Source organism: Calidris pugnax, unplaced genomic scaffold (assembly GCF_001431845.1).
Source record: "Calidris pugnax isolate Ruff unplaced genomic scaffold, ASM143184v1 scaffold8, whole genome shotgun sequence".
NCBI lineage: Eukaryota > Metazoa > Chordata > Aves > Charadriiformes > Scolopacidae > Calidris > Calidris pugnax.
The window spans coordinates 25,355,498-25,376,622 of NW_015090830.1; the positions used below are offsets into that span (position 1 = coordinate 25,355,498).

At 36.6% G+C, this 21,125-nt stretch overlaps 1 protein-coding gene across 1 annotated transcript in view; it reads left to right on the forward strand.

Annotated features, from left to right (window-relative positions):
* ATP9B (ATPase, class II, type 9B) overlaps nt 1–21,125 on the forward strand; it is a 156,661-nt gene that overhangs the window by 34,834 nt on the left and 100,702 nt on the right. The window contains exons 6-7 of the mRNA XM_014941052.1: nt 664–715; nt 20,662–20,756. Coding sequence (XP_014796538.1) covers nt 664–715; nt 20,662–20,756 — 147 coding nt within the window. The remainder of the gene's footprint in view (nt 1–663; nt 716–20,661; nt 20,757–21,125) is intronic.

Sequence of the window (21,125 nt, forward strand, 5' to 3'; positions counted from 1 at the left end):
AATGTGATTTGATACAGATAGTTCTGTGCTTGAAAGGGAAATGGCAGAGCAGGTGCATCTGACACTGCATGTTGCTTTATGCCTTAAGATACTGAGGAAGAAATTCTATTCATTTCTGCCTTTGTAAAGCAGAGGTTTATAGATAGGTGACATAGAAAATGCTGTTCCCTGACTCGCAGTTCCCTCTGTGTATGTTTATGTGTTGGGAGAGAGAATACTTGATATACCTGATGCTTGCAACTTGAGTGCCAAGACAGATGTTTTAAATTTCACTGTTTTTTCTATTATATATGCTAACTGAGTGTCAGTTTTGCTCAGTGAAATTATTTCAAAAAAATATTTCAATTAGATATTTATTTTCTTGAACTACTCTTTTCAGTCAAGAAAATGTAAATCTGTTGTAGTTCTTCAGGTATTTATGATTTCACTTATAAAGAGCATCAGAAAGGATTAGCTGTTGTTTGCTTATTGTATAATTTTTCGAAAATATTGATTTCTGAATTGCAAATGCTGAATGTAAAGTACTGTGAGAAATCCTATTTTAATTGAGTTTCAATCCAAGTGTGACCTTTTGGTGATAGATCTTACTGGACATTTGATTGGAATTCACTTTTTTCCCTACTTACAAAAAATATACCTTTTTTTTTTTTCCCCTCTCTTTAGAATCAACGAATCCCATCTGACATGGTGTTTCTCAGAACATCGGAAAAAACTGGTATGTTTTGATAATTCTGATTCGTTACGTGATATGTTTGTGGTTGCTGTACAATTTTAGATTGTGCATTGTGGCAAATTTGAAGTGGTCAAGTAGATTGATGGTAGGAGATCTCCCTTCATCACATTCATGGGAGCGGGTCCATATGTGAGAAATACAGTATGCTCGGACTGTAAACCAGGAGAAATCTTACTATGAGCGTGAGACCTTTATAGATAAGTACCTCTAAATAAATAGTTTTTTAATTTGTTACAATTGTTACAACAAAAATGTTTAGTTAAAGCAGATATTGACTGCTTTATATTTAAAAGACTGTACTTCTTTAATATGACTTGACAATATTTTTAAATGATTTACAACTAATCATTATCTTGCAACATATTTAAATGTCACCTGATTGTATTTAAGTTGAACTGAAATCTGAAGCTACTAATATGTGATTAAAATACTTTTTAAAAATCTGTTACAATGATTTAAAAAATGAAATAAATGAGTGTTTTGTTTTGTTTTTTTACTTCAGTACTGCTTTTTTGGTCAGTCAAAAAAACCCCAAACAATTTTTTTGAGAGAGAAAGAAAATTGCTTCTCATTAGCTTTATTTTTCTTCACATGGTGATAGGGGAGTACTCTTAATCTTTGTGAAACAAATATTTCCTTTATAGGAACCCTATAAATAATGGCTGTTTTGATTAAATTTAGGAATTACTATTAGATGCCCCCCATATAACTCAAATGAGTTTCCCTCCTTTGTATTACCATTTCTCTTCAGATCCTGAAGAACTGTCTGAGATTTGTCAGACAGCGCTACATTTCACAAAGCTAATAGCTGTGATATTGGTAAACCCTGTATTAGTGGCACTTGGTATTTCACTGTGGCACTGGAATTATATCATATATTTCAGATGAAGGGCTAAATTTTCAGAGATCATTTGCAAGAGAAGAGAAAAAAAATATTTCTGATAGCCTGCAGAGCACTACTAGAGCTATATATTTGCTAAAAGAAGAAATTACTGTATGGTTACTGTGTCTTGCCAATGACTTTCAAATGCTGGTTAGATGCAATAAATCATCTATAACTGTTCTGCACTGACAAAGTTTCCTCATAGTCTGTATATAATCTCCATCTTGGTTAACCACCTTCTGGTTCAGGGCACATGGGCTTATCTTTTTCTTCCCTCCCACAGTACCACATTTTATTAAAATGCGTAATGCTTCTGAAAACTCAGATCTCGTAGTTTTGGCATGATTATAAAAAGATCAATATTGTTTCTTTTTGGGCCACTTGCAATGTTATCTTTTCCTACTGATCCAAAAACTGTTTTAGCTGAAGTCACAGCTCCTAGAAAAGTAGAAAGTAGGAGGACTTCTGCACCTCTGCACCTGTAGAAGAATTACTTTAAACTTTCAGCTCCTAGAAAAGTAGAAAGTAGGACTTCTGCACCTGTAGAAGAATTACTTTAAACTTGCACTTGAATGCAATGTCTAAGCGGTAGAAGGTCAATGTGTGCTGATCCAAAATTTTCCTAGCCTTTACTAGGCATGTTGGATTACATGTTGCATATCTAGGCCTTTGGAAGCAATCATTTTCCACTCTAGCAGGGGTATGTATCAGTTGTAATTTCTTTAAGTAGTGTGTGCACAGTAGAAATGGGGAGGGAACTCGATATCTAGTGATTGCTCCTGTAGGAGTATCAAGAGCTGTTTCTCTAGTGAGAGCTAGACTGCTGTCCTTAATTAGGATCCTTGCAGCAGTTTTACATCAGATTCATTGTTGCTGCTGGAATAAATGAACAAGCACAAGATGAGACAGTTACCTAGCTTGCAACAAAACAAGTTCTTAAATTATGTATTTTGCATATCTGCACCATAGCATGTTTTCCTCCCTGTTAATTCTGAAATCGCTGGTTCTGTTGGTGAGGTTATAAGTCAGTGTGATCTCCCTATTAGTTGAAGGATGAGACACAGTCCAGAAGTGCATCTGCACAGGGTACCTCTGTGTCTTGATTGGAACATATATGAATAGTAAATCTTGAAGGAACACAGTCAATATAAGTTAAACTATCTGTCAAGATACAGATGGAGGGGGTAAACGGAATGAGTGCCTATGTCAGAAATATATGAAGAAAACCACCTTATTTTCATGAAGAAAGCAAAATTCATCTACTTCAGTGTTCAGTGTTTAAGTCTACTCCAGTCAGCTTTCTTGGAATATCATAATTAAAATTTTCCTTTCAGAAGGAAATTAAATTAATTTGCTACCTAGAAAATAAAGCAACTTATTCTAAAAGTTTATCATGTTGAAACAATAAACTTTTCATATCAATTATGGAAAAATGCTTGTGAGCACTTTGAAGGAGTTGTGTACCTACTGTGTAAATATTCTTCATAATGTAAAGTGAGTAAAGAGCAAATTGAGCAAAATCTTCCCATCGTTAGCATATAATTATTTTTTTTTTACTGCACATGGAATGTGATTTTTAACGTTGAAAATGCACTTCCTATAAGCATGCAAAAGGTTAACTAGTTATATTGGTGTTGCACTTCTTTTTAAACAAAACAAAAAAAACCCACAAAAAAATGAATTCCCTGAACTTCAAGCATATGGCAGTAATAGTTTTTTGACTAAAGAGTGAACACTTGCATCTGTAATTGTTTCTTCCTGGATGTTGCAGTTTTGACTGATTTATGGTTTAATTTATAATTGACACTTTAAGTACTTTGCAAAAACTAATGTGTTTTACAAGGTTTTATGTTCTATATGTAATTTTATTTTATCTTCTGTGCAATAAAACCGTTTAACTATAGCTTGTTGCTATAAATCTATAAAGAGTAAAGCAAAGCATTTGAACTAATCGTAAAATCCAGCCCACCTATAAGCTGCTTTTGGGGCAAAGTACTGTTTTCCAACTTCAATATTTACAGTATGTATTAATGTAGTCTGCAGCACTGCAATAACCTATGTCTTCAGTCAAGAAAGAAGCAGTTTGAGTTGTAAATGGGTAGTTCACAAAGTTCAGCCTAAAACTGTTCTATGATTTTTTTTAACGCGAGTGTGGTGCCATGAAAGAAATGAGACAGTTGGCATATGCTTGTTTTCCTCCCCTTCCACTTTCTGCCCACCCCAAATGCACTTTTAAGAATCTTGAGGGTTTTTTAGGGTACTTTTAACTCTGCATAGCAGAAGCTGAAATTTAGGAAATCAAGCTTATTTTGATAAAAGTAAATTCTTATACATTGTCTTCTAGCTCGAATGATCTTCGTATAATCTGATACGATCACTTAATGCTGATTGTGTACATGTATCTAACTTCTAAGATTCCTATGGGGTTTTTTGGGTTTTTTTCAATCAGACTTTTGTAGAAGCTAGTCTAGAGACTAATGTAGGTGGTCCTTTCTTTTGTATTCAGGTTTGACAGTCCGTAACACTGGTATTCCTCTCTTTCATGAAGGGAGGCAGCTAGATGGCTGTTTGAGCTTAGAGTTAGGGTTACTTCCCAGAAGGATGGAGCAGGTGGAAATCACTCTTCAGATGTGAATTCTTTGCTTCTGTCAGCCTCTCCATATAACAGAGGTTTCCACAAGACCTTCATAGGCTTCAAAAATAAATTAAAAAAAAAAATGGAAAAAGAAATTAAGAGCAAAAAAACTCTGCAATAATATTTGGGCTTATATATACATATATTTAAAAGGAGAGGAGGGGAAGCTTAAGGCTGAATCTCGGTTTTGCTCATTACTTAATGGCAGAAACGGCAAGCAATTTGGAAGATTTGTCCCACTTATCAGCCTTCCACCAGATTAAAGGAAATATTCATGCTGATCCGGCTGCAAAAGATGGTTTAAAGGTTATTTTCATTTGGATTATAAGCAGGCATCGTGCCAAAACCAACTGACTACCTTAGCGGAAAGCTGTTATGCAAATGTAGGAAAGATCTGTGTTACACCAACAGAAAGCTTCCTTACTGAAATTAAGTTAGATCCTAAGTGGCCTTTAACGTAGTTTTCAAGTTTTTTTTTTTTTAATTGCTTGGCATGCTCTCTACATTTTTTTTTTTTTTTGTCTAGATACCATATCAATCATAGATCAAGAGCTAGACAGACTTCATTGTATAACTTTATGATGTCCACAGGAACCACCAAGTGAAGCAGGTGTTAATGAGTTCGGCATTACAGGAGTATAATCAAAGATGCTGTTTGTAAAAGAAGAAAAATTTCAAATATAAACTCTTTCCTTCTCGAAGGTGAAGTCCTTTTTCTCCACCTTAGTGGTGCCTTGTGTTAGTACCTTGGTTGTGCCTTGGTTCAGTGACCAGCTTCTGCTCCAGGTCAGGTACTGCTTTGCTGACACACGGTGTTCTGACAAGGACTGGAACTGGTCCTTCATAAACAGCTGGTGCATTTTAAGACTTAGTATCTCTGGAATATTTGTGCTCTGTTAACTTTCATATGTAAAATTCTGAGGAACACAAATTTGATAGGGTGGCTAGAGTGTCAAAAAAGAATATATGAAGCTTAATTTTTTTTTTTCCTTCAAACGTTTCATTTACCTACCTCCGGTAACTTCAGATTCTTACTATTCATGGGGCAAAGGCTGACATGTGCAGTGCCTGGTTCTGAGCTAAGCACATGCTGATTTTTTGCTATCCATTTTTGCTAGCTCCTGGAACAGATGCTGCTGGAGCTAACAGCTTGGCTTTTCTCCTGTTCATGTGGCTCTTTCATCCTCATTTTTTCCACAAAAATTCCAGGAATTTCATAACCTTGAGATCTTTGGTCTGCCATTCTTGGTTGAAATTTGGCAACAAGCTGAACGTTAGTGGGAGAAACATGGCATGGCAAAATAGTATTGTATATGGAAATAGTACAAATACTGGAGTTATTTGCTAAGGCCTCTGCAGCTGGAAGAGCCAAGGGATAACTACCTTTTGGGTTTGTGACATGCTCCATAGACACTAGGACCACGAAAAATTGTTTGTATTCTGTACTGCTGCTAACTATTCAGGCCTGTAACAGACTAATCACAGCACTGTTATGATATTGGGTTTTATTAGTAGCTTTTTAGGAGGATGAGAGCTGATTAATCTTGGTTAAACCCTTCTCTTTGTTTTCCTGAGGTTCCCCTTGTCACCGATAATGCTTTGTGATGGTGTGAAAAGTAGAGCTGGGTTTTCTCTTCAGCCTTTTTTGGTAGAAACTGAACTCAAAAAGGGTAAAGTGGAAGTGCTTTAAACTGGTCTATTTCAACTTCCTTGACCTATGGTATTTGAGCCTTGTACATGTGTCTTTTGCACAGAGTTAGAATTTTTGGCAGATCCTTGATTCTATGTAAAATAGCAGACACTGCTTCTGGAAAAAAAATAGTTTTCCCAAGAGACAGAGTACTGCGTTAAGATATTCCTCTTCTAACAAACTTGTAAAAGTTTGTGGAAACTGTAAATGTAGAAGTCTAGTAAAATAAGGTCCATGAATGCATTTTAACACACCACCTGCTGTGGACTTCTCAGCAGCTACCAAATCAGTAAAAGACTATTTTTTTTCTTTTATATTGTTAGAGGTGATACCCTAGAGGGAGCAACTCCCACTGACTGACCAGTTCCACTGCTGCAAGTATGCTGTCATGCACAAATCATCATCACAAAACTATTTCATTCTTGTATGTCTTTAAACCCAGTATATAGTAATTTACTGGTGTGGACATTCTGAAAATTCTGAATGTCTACCACTGCAGCTAACAATGGAAGCAACAGGGAAATGGGAAATCATCATTTACAAATTCTCACAATCCTTTGATCGTAAAAAAACCAGCAATTTCTTGCAAGGTGGTGCTAGTTGTACGGTTGTTACATCTGGTATTTTTCAGACCTGCGTTACTAGTTCTGGTCGTATCTGTGTGAGTACTTTAGATAGTACCTCAGAATCACAGAAAGGTTGAGGTTAAAGGGCATCTTCAGATATCATCTGGTCCAACACCTTTGCTCAAGCAGGGCCACCTAGAGCTGATTGCCCAGGACCATGTCCTGACAACTTTTGAATATCTCCAAGGAGGGAAATTCCACACTTTTCTCTGGGCAAGCTGTGCCAGTGCTCAGTTAACCTCACAGTTTAAAAACTAATAATTTGTTACCTAACCTTCAGAGGGAATCTCCTTTGTTTCAGTTTGTGCCCATTGTCTCTCGTCCTGTCGCTGAAAAGAGCCTGGCTCAGTCTTTGCACCCTCCCTCCAGGTATTTACAGACTTAATAGGATCCTTCCTGAGCCTTGTCTTCTCCAGGATGAGCAGTTCCAGCTTTCTCAGACTTTCCTCTTATGTGAGGCCAGCATCTTTGTGGCCCTCAGTTGGATCTTTTCCAGTATGCCCATCTCTCTGTTGTACTGGGAAGCCCACAACTGGACACGGGACTCCAGCTGTGGCCACACCAGCGCTGAGCAAAGGGGAAGGATCTCCTCCCTCAACCTGCTGGCAACGCTTTGCCTAATGCAGCCCAGGATACTGGTGGCCTTCTCTGCTGCTGGCTCATGTTCAACCTGGTGTCCACCAAGGCCCCAGGTCCTTTTCTGCCAAGCTCCTTTCCAGCTGGGTGGCCCCCAGCACATACTGGTGAATATACACAAGCACAGGATTTTGTACCGTGTATTGTTGAACCTCGAGGCTCTTGTCACCTGCTTCTCCAGCCTGTTGAGGTCCCTCTGGACATCTATTGCATAGATTAGTTTCTTGAATTGCACATATGAAACTCCTTAAAAATGGTGTATTTACTCAGGCATAAATAATTAGTTGCAAACATGTGTATATGTTTCAGAATTCTAACAAAAAGAGCAATCTCCCTTGTTTTAAAATTTGTAGTTAGGAGTTTTCAGGATTCTTTACTTGTAATTATTTTAACAACAGTTGCTAAGGCCTCTGCAGCTGGAAGAGCCAAGGGATAACTACCTTTTGGGTTTGTGACATGCTCCATAGACACTAGGACCACGAAAAATTGTTTGTATTCTGTACTGCTGCTAACTATTCAGGCCTGTAACAGACTAATCACAGCACTGTTATGATATTGGGTTTTATTAGTAGCTTTTTAGGAGGATGAGAGCTGATTAATCTTGGTTAAACCCTTCTCTTTGTTTTCCTGAGGTTCCCCTTGTCACCGATAATGCTTTGTGATGGTGTGAAAAGTAGAGCTGGGTTTTCTCTTCAGCCTTTTTTGGTAGAAACTGAACTCAAAAAGGGTAAAGTGGAAGTGCTTTAAACTGGTCTATTTCAACTTCCTTGACCTATGGTATTTGAGCCTTGTACATGTGTCTTTTGCACAGAGTTAGAATTTTTGGCAGATCCTTGATTCTATGTAAAATAGCAGACACTGCTTCTGGAAAAAAAATAGTTTTCCCAAGAGACAGAGTACTGCGTTAAGATATTCCTCTTCTAACAAACTTGTAAAAGTTTGTGGAAACTGTAAATGTAGAAGTCTAGTAAAATAAGGTCCATGAATGCATTTTAACACATCACCTGCTGTAGACTTCTCAGCAGCTACCAAATCGATAAAAGACTATTTTTTTTCTTTTGTATTGTTAGAGGTGATACCCTAGAGGGAGCAACTCCCACTGGCTGACCAGTTCCACTGCTGCAAGTATGCTGTCATGCACAAATCATCGTCACAAAACTATTTCATTCTTGTATGTCTTTAAACCCAGTATATAGTAATTTACTGGTGTGGACATTCTGAAAATTCTGAATGTCTACCACTGCAGCTAACAATGGAAGCAACAGGGAAATGGGAAATCATCATTTACAAATTCTCACAATCCTTTGATCGTAAAAAAACCAGCAATTTCTTGCAAGGTGGTGCTAGTTGTACGGTTGTTACATCTGGTATTTTTCAGACCTGCGTTACTAGTTCTGGTCGTATCTGTGTGAGTACTTTAGATAGTACCTCAGAATCACAGAAAGGTTGAGGTTAAAGGGCATCTTCAGATATCATCTGGTCCAACACCTTTGCTCAAGCAGGGCCACCTAGAGCTGATTGCCCAGGACCATGTCCTGACAACTTTTGAATATCTCCAAGGAGGGAAATTCCACACTTTTCTCTGGGCAAGCTGTGCCAGTGCTCAGTTAACCTCACAGTTTAAAAACTAATAATTTGTTACCTAACCTTCAGAGGGAATCTCCTTTGTTTCAGTTTGTGCCCATTGTCTCTCGTCCTGTCGCTGAAAAGAGCCTGGCTCAGTCTTTGCACCCTCCCTCCAGGTATTTAGATCCTTTGATTGTAAAAAAACCAGCAATTCCTTGCGAGGTGGTGCCAGTTGTATGGTTGTTACATCTGGTATTTTTCAGACCTGCGTTACATTGTTCTGGTCCTATCTGTGTGAGTACTTTAGATAGTACCTCAGAATCACAGAAAGGTTGAGGTTAAAGGGGATCTTCAGATATCATCTGGTCCAACACCATTGCTCAAGCAGGGCCACCTAGAGCTGATTGCCCAGGACCATGTCCTGACAGCTTTTGAATATCTCCAAGGAGGGAAATTCCACACTTTTCTCTGGGCAAGCTGTGCCAGTGCTCAGTTAACCTCACAGTTTAAAAACTAATAATTTGTTACCTAACCTTCAGAGGGAATCTCCTTTGTTTCAGTTTGTGCCCATTGTCTCTCGTCCTGTCGCTGAAAAGAGCCTGGCTCAGTCTTTGCACCCTCCCTCCAGGTATTTACAGACTTAATAGGATCCTTCCTCAGCCTTGTCTTCTCCAGGATGAGCAGTTCCAGCTTTCTCAGACTTTCCTCTTATGTGAGGCCAGCATCTTTGTGGCCCTCAGTTGGATCTTTTCCAGTATGCCCATCTCTCTGTTGTACTGGGAAGCCCACAACTGGACACGGGACTCCAGCTGTGGCCACACCAGCGCTGAGCAAAGGGGAAGGATCTCCTCCCTCAACCTGCTGGCAACGCTTTGCCTAATGCAGCCCAGGATACTGGTGGCCTTCTCTGCTGCTGGCTCATGTTCAACCTGGTGTCCACCAAGGCCCCAGGTCCTTTTCTGCCAAGCTCCTTTCCAGCTGGGTGGCCCCCAGCACATACTGGTGAATATACACAAGCACAGGATTTTGTACCGTGTATTGTTGAACCTCGAGGCTCTTGTCACCTGCTTCTCCAGCCTGTTGAGGTCCCTCTGGACATCTATTGCATAGATTAGTCGCTGAGCAGAGGGGAAGGATCTCCTCCCTCAACCTGTTGCTTTGCCTAATGCAGCCCAGGATACTGGTGGCCTTCTCTGCTGCTGGCTCATGTTCAACCTGGTGTCCACTTGCTTTGCCTAATGCAGCCCAGGATACTGGTGGCCTTCTCTGCTGCTGGCTCATGTTCAACCTGGTGTCCACCAAGGCCCCAGGTCCTTTTCTGCCAAGCTCCTTTCCAGCTGGGTGGCCCCCAGCACATACTGGTGAATATACACAAGCACAGGATTTTGTACCGTGTATTGTTGAACCTCGAGGCTCTTGTCACCTGCTTCTCCAGCCTGTTGAGGTCCCTCTGGACATCTATTGCATAGATTAGTTTCTTGAATTGCACATATGAAACTCCTTAAAAATGGTGTATTTACTCAGGCATAAATAATTAGTTGCAAACATGTGTATATGTTTCAGAATTCTAACAAAAAGAGCAATCTCCCTTGTTTTAAAATTTGTAGTTAGGAGTTTTCAGGATTCTTTACTTGTAATTATTTTAACAACAGTAGTATGAGTGAAAGGAAAATAATTTTTCTTTTGAGGCTTTGTAACAATTAATTTCTAGCCTCAGATGTGATGTTTTTTAAAAACTTTAACCATTTTACTGGCATAAACTGTGCAGTGAAAGGAAAAGCTCAGTCATCGTTCATTTAGCTTGATTGGCTGTTAGAAGGAGCTCCAAGTAAACTAGTAAATGCTTACTCCAAAGTCTACCTTCTCACACAAAGTTCACTAATTGAAGGAAACAGTTATTTTGAAAATGATGAATTCTTAAGCATTTCTCCACAGAAAAACAGCATTGTGCTGGCAAGTATGTTTTATGTGTTTAAAAGGTCTAGTTTAGTGGATCTGAAAATGCAAGTATTAGTAGAACATGTGTTTTACCCCAAAATCACTTCAAGGTAAAAATATAATAAAGGTGATGCAAGTAGTATCTATTAATTCTGGGCAGGTCAGAATAAGTGTTCCACAAACAGCTTAATTGTCTGGGTCCAGCCTGTTCTGAAACTTCAGATATTGGAAAAATCAAACCAGAGGAAATAACGTCAGTTTGGAATTCTGGTGCGCAACTGATGTAACATTTTATCTCTTTATGAAACCAACTACTGCAGAAAAAGAAGGCTAAAGGAGTTGCATTTGTCACACACCCTGGAATTTTCTATTATGTTTAGAAAACAAGTGTTATAAAACTTACCTGTCTGGGAACTAAAATGCTTTGAAAATCTATTGCTATAGAGAATGATAAATGAGTAGAGTTAAGTTTTGCACATACGGCCAGATAAAAGTTTATCTTCAGGGCATGAGTGGCTGCCAACAATCTGTCCAAACTACTTTAATCTGTTTCTATACTTCAGTTCCTATTCCGTTTTTAACATTTGATTTAACTCGGGCTTGAAATGTTTTGGTATCTACATTAAGCCACTGAGTAATACTGATTCTATGGGATCAGCTGCTTGTTTAAGATCTAGTCAGATAGCGTGAGTGTTATGTGGTGAAGGAGGAGGTCTCAACAGGCATTAAGCTCCTAATAGTATTACTCTCTGGATTATTGATGTAAAATTACACAGTAAAAGGTTATAAGAAAGCATGATCATATATTTTATTCCCTAATTATTTTCTTTTATTTTCTATGCAGACTTTGGTGACTAGCACTAAGCATGTCTGTCTTTAGATTTGCAGCAAAAGAAGCAGTAACAAAGAAATATTTTACTACTTATTTATTTTTCGTATTTAAAAAAAAGAAGACCAATAAGCAGTAACAAAGAAATATTTTACTAATTTATTTTTCGTATTTAAAAAAAAGAAGACTAGTCGGAGTTGAAAACGTTGATCTGTAAAGAGGCTATGTATTGTGTTAGAGCTAAATTTGTCAGTTCCCACTGTCCGGTGATAATGCATTTCCCCTAGAATTTCAGGGCATTTAGTGGCTTGGAGTAGCAGCCTGAATATCTTGAAATCTCAAACAATTCCCCCAGTTTTGGGAAACAGCTTAGAAAAGTGGAAGGTGTGAATCATCAAAGTCGATTTGAGAGGCAGGCCAAGTCAGGTAAACAAGCTACATGTATATTTATAACCGTTAGACTGTGGATATGTTGTCAAAGGCTTTGAAAAGAAAAGACAAAGAAATTACTCTTGCAGAAGTTAGGTTCAAGAATTCATTGCATAGAAGTATATAATCTGCTTCCTGTAAAGTATCCGTGCATGTTCAAGAATTCATTGCATAGAAGTAGTTTATAATCTGCTTCCTGTAAAGTATCCGTGCATAATATTGATGCCATGCGTTATGGTTTTTTAGAGATAGTCACATTTCTTTTCTGTTAGATTCTTTAAGGGTGTTTTTTCTTTTCTTACCTGAAGGCTTTGCTAGGCAAGCTGTTAATGTTAACTTGGTAATTCTTTGAAAAGGTTGGAAAATGTCTCTTGGTGATCCTCATCTTTATTATGATAAAGGAATTTCTGCATAGTCTATAAAGTTCTGTTATTGGGTCTAATGAGGAGCGATCTTGAAACAGACCTGAAGTTGTATCACTAAAAATTTAGAAATGATCCTCAAATCAATCTTAATGTATCAAAGTGTAGTCTGTTATCTCAGTGAAATCAGCTTGTTGTAGTGGGTTATACTAGGTAGGGTTTTTCTCCTACTGTGTTACAATTATTTCTTCTGGAAAATATTTTCATCCTTGATTAATTTGAAGGAAGATGTACCATCTACTGCTTGTTGAGAAGCATGCTTCTAATGCTAACATATGTAGTAAATATGATTGGTATGTTGAAGACGTGAGTAAAATTGGTTTGCAAATGAATGAGGCTGAAAATATTCTTAGGATTCTTGGATTTTAATCAGGCAGTGTGTCCAGGCTGAAAATATTCTCAGGATTCTTGGATTTTAATCAGGCAGTGTGTTTGGATTGTTCATGGGACAGATCACCATAGGTTATTCCAGTTTTAAATGTTAAAGACAGCTAAAATAGCAGACTAAGCAAATGAACGAACAGGGAGTAGTGTCTGAAGAATACTCTGGTAATTGTATAAAATGTAATGGTAAAGCTGACATCTGCCAAGTACAGCACTGATTTTCATACCATTTCAAAGTGGGATTCTGATCCCCTTCACCTTCTTTCGATCTTAAAATTGAGAATTTTTTTCAGTGTTCTAAGCATTCTGTATGGCAGAGTTTTTGATTTAGTCATTAAACTGAAGATGTAAATAATTCACAGTAAGTTTTTTCTGTATCACTGGGTTTCTCCAAAAAGAGATTACTAGTGTACATCAGAAGAATGATGGAGCAAAGTGGTGCATCGAATCCTATCAAATGGAAAAGATAAATTAATGCTTTTTGGGTATCCTTCTGCATGTGTCAAAATAATATAAATCAGTAAGTCAAAATTTGAGAATGTGAGTATGACAGTATGACTGTAGATGCTTTTTTTTTTTTTTTCTTTACCTTGGGACATTGAATTCCATAATGTTTTTAATAAAAATAGAGATAAAAATTCCTAAAGCGTACTGAATCAATATGGCAATTCAAAAAAGATGCAGTGTGATCAAGCTTGGATTAAAAGCATCTGTGTGCTTGTCAATAAGGAGCTGTGATGAGTTTGGGGGTATCATATTGACTGTGTATTAATACATGGTATCCTATAAGACCATCAGCTGATTGTTTAGAATGTAAATGAATCTGTTGATGGATCCAGTGACTGATGGCTTAAATTCCAATTAATCAATTGCTTCATCGGTTTCTTAATTCAGATCAAATATCTCAAGTACACACAGTTCTTTCATGGTCTTAAGAGAAATTAATGCTTTAAAACTAATTTAATCAGTCTTGTATAAATGCCACTACATTTTTCGATTGCATCCTATGTGATGGCATTGTAGCTTAACTGTTTGGGACGTTTCAGGTGTCTTGGGTTTTTTTTCCTCCTTAGAAGCTATCATGATTGAAAGCTTCTTGTTTAGTGGTAAATGAAACTCAGTGCTCCAACGTGTCATCTTGGTGCTGCTATTCATCTTGTCATCAGTTTAAAATTTTCATGCACATAGTCACTTAATTTTTAAATCATTTATATTACTTAAGTTGTTCGTAAATGATCTGGTGTTAGGTGTGCGAAGTCAAAGTCCATTTTTCTTTTGTTGGGTATATTCTAGTAACCCATCTTTTTCAATGCTTTTGACTTAAAACAGGAGGGCTGGTAATATTACCAAACAATATATAGCTGTTTATGACACCGCGGTTCCACGTGCCCTGTTTCCCAGTGACCCATCAATTAATTCATCAACACTTGATGCAGGCTCTTCACTGTGACACTTATACTGGTTGATCTTAATTTGATTGCCGTTAAAACCTTCCTTTCGTGACAACTGTTGTCAATTATACAAAATAAAATCAAGTATTCATAAGTAGGCTGTAATAGGATATAGGCAGACAGATTTAATAATTCAGTTTTGCTGAGGCTTGAAAGGCATTAGTTGTAGCTGTTGTTCTCATTTGTAAAAAATTCATTGGATACAGCTCTTGAGAGAGAAGGCAGACATAATTTTATTTATTTAGATTTAACTGAGAAGAACCCAGACGTGTAGTGGTGGTTTAGCATTATCCTGTTAGGGAATAACTTACATGAATTCTTATCAGTTACATATTATAGAAAGTAAATGTAATTTAATTTTACAGGGGTTTTTTTAGACTAATTTAAGTGCACACGTTCTACAGTTGTTTTTCAATGCTATATCTGTAATGGAGTGTGGAATTCAACCCTGCATTTATGCAGACAAAACAATACCTTTTCAAGACTGGGATGCTTGGTCTTCAATATGCTTGTAAAATATGCATATTCCTACATATCCTATACACAAATAAATTCTAGTTTATTCCCTCTGGTGTATCTTCAGCACAGTATAACATTAAAATGTGTACAATGGCATATTTGAATTGTACCTGTAAGTTCTCTTTAGTGCTTACTGGCAAGTCTTTTTGTTTTTGTTTTTGTTTTTTTTTAAGCTTACTGATATTTGGCAAAAAAATTGCAAGCAGAAATCTGTTAACTTAAATGTTATCCAAGTCAAAGTTAAACACGGTTTTCAGAACTTCTGTGTTGTTGATTGAGTTCTTATATACTATTCTTTTCTGTGTATACTGACGTTTGTAACAAACACTCTGTGTGGGTTGACTGTTAAGGCTTTGTGGAAGGCATTTGAATGTACTTGTGAAATCTAAAAATGGAAATCTTTTTAAAAATAATTTCACTCGTAAAATGCTGATTAAATATGTGTAATTGAAGACAAGATCTGCTGTAAGTGATTGCTCAAACTAAGAGCAGAAAAAGTGAAGGACAGAAGTGTAAAATTATTTTTATAATGATGTGTCATTCACTTTGTCATTTTTTAATGCTAGTCAGAATATGTTATTCCTTAGGGTTTTTTTTTTCCCCTGAATTCAGAATCCTCTCTCTTCCATCTCACCTCATGACTTAAAGCTGCTTTTGTGGGATTGTCAGAGTTGGAAGGGACCTCTAGAGACCATCTAGTCCAACTCCCCTGCAGGGTTACCTATAAAGCACATTACTCAGGACGGCATCCAGGCAGGTCATGGAAGATCTCCAGAGAATGGGACTTTCTCAGATCCTTCTTCCAGGCTGGGAACTGGGAGTGGGGAAATGAAAATTAAGTTCTGGATACAGGATAAGTGGGGTAGTTTAGTTTCTTACAGCAAGAAAACCATCTTAATTCCACAAGAAACTTGTCTGATTTGCAGGGAAGTTCAGTGAGTTGATGTGTGCGTTTTGAGGTATTGGGATTCAATTATGCAGTCTTGGATTATTGAAGAGTATTACTGTCTAACAAAGACCATGAGACCGTATTTGTATAACTGGTAGGACATCCTGCTTCTGTCTGATTATTGTAGGACACTATGAGGCTACGAGGAAAAGTTCTGTTGCAGTCTCCTACTAAACAGCCTTTGCCTAAAACATCTGTGAAAGAACAATGTATGTAATACACAGGAATGCATATATGACACAGGAGATGCTACAAATGACACGCAGTTTTATTTCTGCAGCAAACTAAACCAACTTCTGTTGGCTAGTTGAACTTTTGTTTTCCACTGTTATTTCAAATATTAAATCTCAATGTAATTCAGATCATTTGAATGATTTTTTTTTTTTTCTTCATTATAACCTTCCGTTAGAATCGGGTGATGCAATTTTATATAGAATAATTTAAATTATTTTCCTTTTGCAAAGTAGATTGCACTTTACTGTCAATATTGCTTTTTGGGGTTTCTTGTGTTAACTACACGTTCTTTAAAAACAGCTTGATAAATGGGCTGAATAGTAATTGTTCTAAGGTGAACTAATTGTTCTAAGGAGAAACTTTCCATATTTCTACTTATCGGAAACACCATTTCCAAATGAAATAGGAATAAATAACTAATATACAACAATTTCTCTCTTCTGAGTGACTTTAAAAACCCTATAAGCTAGGATACATTTAAGAAAATAAGTAATCCCAAGTAATAGCTTGTTTTCAGAAGCCTGTATTAAAAACTGTAATTAATACTCAGAAGTTGAGCATATAAACATGAATTTTAAGCACTTAGTGGTAGCACAAGTTCAGGCAAATTAAAGATATCTACACATAAAGAAAACAATGCATAAAATATGAATATTAAGTTTGGTAGTATTAAAAAAATGCAAGATTTGGCTATCTGATGATGCACAGTATTAAAAGAATGCTTATGATATAACTGGTTTCTGCTTCTTCAAGAAGCTTCCCTTTCTGGTTTGGGGGGATTTTTTTATCTTATTTTTTTTTTCCCCTCTCTCACTTTAAGGCTAAAATATGGCCAGCATTTTCCAAGCACAACCTGCATTTAGTTCAAAAATTTTTGTTCAGGACCTTTTTCTTCAGGATTTCTAGAGAAGGGCAGGCCCATAAAAGAGGTCACTGATGCATGTGTAAGTGTAAACCATTCCCAGGCACATTTGACATATACATGTCCTGCATGTATGTTCTGAATAAAACCTAAAGTCCAGCACACACTGAGTAAGTAGGATTCTTCCTGCTTACTCTGTATTGGGCACAGTATCTTTGTTTGACAAATCTAGGCCAGGCATATCATGGCCCTAAATTAGTGCCTTCATAGATGAGCTTTTATATCTCTATTTCAAAACATGGGAAAAGCTACTGAAATAAATGTTATTTTTCTTCAATATTCTATTAACACACAAAATAGTTTTCAAAAAAAAGAGTTGCTTTTTTTTATCCACAGTATCTCAAATAACCATAAACAAGAAGTCTGTTAATAATTACCAGTGTATCCTTATATTTTAAAGATACATAGATACTTCAGCTTCTTATAATGTTGGTCAGCCTTCGTATCGCAGGTGCTGCTTTTACGCAGAATAGCATTTTTTGGATAAATTCTGGACAGGCCTTAAATAGTTGAGCTTTCGCTAAAACACAGAAAAATGGAATTGTAGTGCAAGGACTTCCCTAAGCATGCAAGTTTCACAGATTTAAACTAAAATGATTTTTAAAAAATCAGTTCAGTTGCAGTTGGGCAGCATCTTTCCTGGACACGCTTTAAATTGATTTATGACTGTCTTCAACTGATTAGGCTAAATGAATATTACATACCTGTAAATCAGTTTAAATGTGCTCACATGAAATTTGCATCACTGTTGATACATGATTAAACTCTTAAACCCTGTCTAATTTCCTTGTCAACCCTGAAATTTTAATTCGGATCATTCCAAAATTTTCACTGTAGACAGAAATGTCAGACATGTTCACAATACTCAACTTTGTCCACTAATCTCAAATAAACATGTATTGTTACAGGCAATGAGAATCTGAGTGCCCTCAATACATGAAGTAAAAAGTTTAATTTTATTAATTCCCTGTTTTATGTAGTTTTATGAAAATGTGTATGTTCAATGTGGATTTTTTTTTTCAGACAGCTGTGCTTTGATTGGGAAATATTTAAAATACTTAATGACTTTTTCCTTTAAGCTGCACAGAACTTAAAATAACTTTGATTCTTTGTGTGGTTTAAAAGAACTGTCAGGTTCAAGAGTTATCACTGAATTCAGAGGGAATAGAAATTCTTGATGTTTTTTTCCTGGCAAGTCATATTCATAAAGCATTCTGTTAAAGTAGATGACACTTTTTTTTCTACATTTAGTGTTGTTTTGGTTTTTGTTACTTCTTAAATTTTGTGTTGGGGGGGCAATGCTTACAAGCATTTAAAAATGGAGCAGTTACAATGGCTGTTTTTTCAGAAGACTTTTGATTTTTAGAAATTTTATGTACTGCTGATTCAAAAACCTTCCAAAGGTGAAGTACATGTGGCTCCCATGCAATACACAGTGGGGGATATTTAGTTTTTTACAGGTCCAGGGGCTTGGCGTCGCTGAAGAGTTGCTTTTATACATTTTTCTAATTACATGTTTAATCTCCCATGTTTATAGTTTAGCTAAACCAGGTTTAAAAATAGTATCTGATAGTATGATTAAAACTACTTGGTGAAATCTGCTGCAGTATTTGAAGTAGAGGATTGTATTGTTTCGGTTTTGCTGTTGTGATCACTATTGAAAGCTGACTTGGCAGAAAGCCGTCCCTTTTTCTGGATAAAAGGGAAACAGGCTATGAGATAAGTTATTGATGAAATTAACTGCTGAAGTGGAGAGGAAATGCAGCTGGCCAATACATGTCATAGTGTGAGCTCTATTAAATGAATATATGTGCAGTCAACCATTCACAGGAGCCACACTGGTCTTGAACTGCATTGATCTATAGTATAATTCTAAATGAAATTGATGGAAGAGAGCAACCATTGACAGGAAGGGTAAAGAGAACCATGAAAAGTCTTGTACAGGAAAAGTATGATGGAAAGTAGGCTCATCTATGCCATGGGTAGAAAGTGAGGTAAAACCGTGGTATTTCTTGGTGTTCCTAGGTACCTCACCCTTAATTATAATGTGATGTATATCACTGGCCTCTTCAAAAAAATGCTTTATAATGTTTCATTTTTAGAAGAAAATCCATAAAGAATCCTGACAAGAATTTAAAATCCGCTTTCAAGAACTTTAGATACAGCTTTGCAGCTTACAGTTCTGAACTTTGGGTGAAATACAGTTGTGATAATGTGTTCTGAGAGCTGTTTATATTAACATTTACAGATTAGTTTACTTACTATGCACTTAATATAAATACAGTTGAAGGCTTGTAAACTTCTTTCAAAAATGCTACCTTCTAGTCAGATATAGTTTTAGGTGGCTTCTCAAGCATGTCCATTCAGACAGTTAGCTCATTGAACTCCTTAATTTACAGGCCCTGATGAATAAAACATTGGGTTCTGCTAGATTTTACTTACGTAAGGGTCCACGTGTCCTATAAAAGGCACTCTTAATTTTGTGTTCACTGGTAGGTACCCTTTCTTGATGTGTTGCATATTAGATTCAAAGCTTCTAACACATTGTCTTCTTGTCTATGCAAGAAGACTCAAACCTGGATCAACTCCTTTGCCACCATTTCCTTCACTTTAATTGTTACTATATGACTTCTAATGATGAAACTACTTTGTTAGTTTTTATTGGATTGGTTGAAATCTAGAGAGTGTTATCGGTGTATATATATGCATGTATGTCTAGATGCATTCTTTAGAATTTACAAATAACTAGAAAAATCTGTTTTTATCTCCTACCTGTGGCACACAGTATCAATAGCGTATAGACTTGTTAGGCTGGAGCGTAATGGAAGTTGTAATTATTCCTTCAGAAATATTTAAGGTTTCTTTAGCAACTATGAAGAGTATTGGTAAAATTTTACCTCCTTTTTTAAAGGCTTCAGTCTAGATGGAACTTGCAGCTACTTGTATATGTTTTTAATAGATTTGCAATGTTCTAGTGCAGTCTTTTTTGAATCTTACATTAGTAACCTATGTAATACTCCAGACTTGATGATACCCATCAAATTAGTTACTGGGGTGGGGGGAGGCTCTGCTCTCAGTTTTTTGCTTTCTGAGTACTCGTCTTCTCTCTTAATTCTCTTCATTCTCATTCTCTTCAGTATCTATCAGCCTGTATCTTCAGTTTCCCTCGTATCTTAAGTCTGTGCCTGTGTTAACAGGTTCTTCAGCCTTGATTCCTGACAGTTACAGATGATTAAAAATTGCTTCTTTTAAGTGTAATACATTGGGACCCGTATTGTTTTGAATGTTATCCATCTTAAGGATTTATTTTTAAAAAATTCTTTCAGAGAAGCCAGGAATCTCTAAGCAGTGGAAGTTTGTGATGTCAGACCAGCAGAGAGAGACAAAAATCACAGACGTCAATCTAGTATTCTGTTGTGTTGGAATTGTACAAGTGGCACAATTCTAAACAGAAAAAAAACAAACAAAAAACACAACAACCTGTTTCAGTTTCGGCCAGTGAAGTTGTATCTCATGTTGATAATATTTAGAAACCTGTTTAGAGACCATTAAGAAACCCACAAAATAGGATCTCTTCCCTGTTGATAAACAGGCATATTGTTAATTTTATCAGAAAAAATGTGCCATTGTGTGATATCTGGAGCATTCCTGGAAGAAAGCACACAGACATTCCGAAATAGGAATCCTTTTCTATATATATCCTTATATTAAAAACAGTTGTAAACTGCTTTATTTTCATTGTTCTAATTTTTTTTAATCCAAACTGAATTTTTGAGAGCAAAAAAAATAGTTTGATATCTCTTTATAACTTCAAGGTTCGTGTTTCATTCGAACTGACCAGCTGGATGGAGAAACAGACTGGAAACTGAAGGTTGCTGTCAGTTGCACGCAAAGATTGCCAGCTTTGGGGGTAAGCATTTAATCTGTTTGTTTTTAAGATATCTTCTGTGTATGCATATATATATATCTTATCTAAAAGGTTGTTACAATTGCAAGGATTGGAAAACATCTGTTAGAAGAGTCTTAGTTTTTTGCAATAAATAGTAGATGGATCTCTTACCTAAAAGATTGTTACAATTGTAAGGCTTGGAAAACATCTGTTAGAAGAGCCTTAGTTTTTTGCAATAAATAGTAGATGGATAGTCCACCTGGTGCTGAATGAGAAGCTGGTTTTGCAAATATTCCTGTTTTGACATTGAAAAGAAACTGAGGCAGAATTGGATTTTTATCTTTCAACTTAAGCATTGTCATTGGGGTCCCCACTGGGCCCCACACCCTG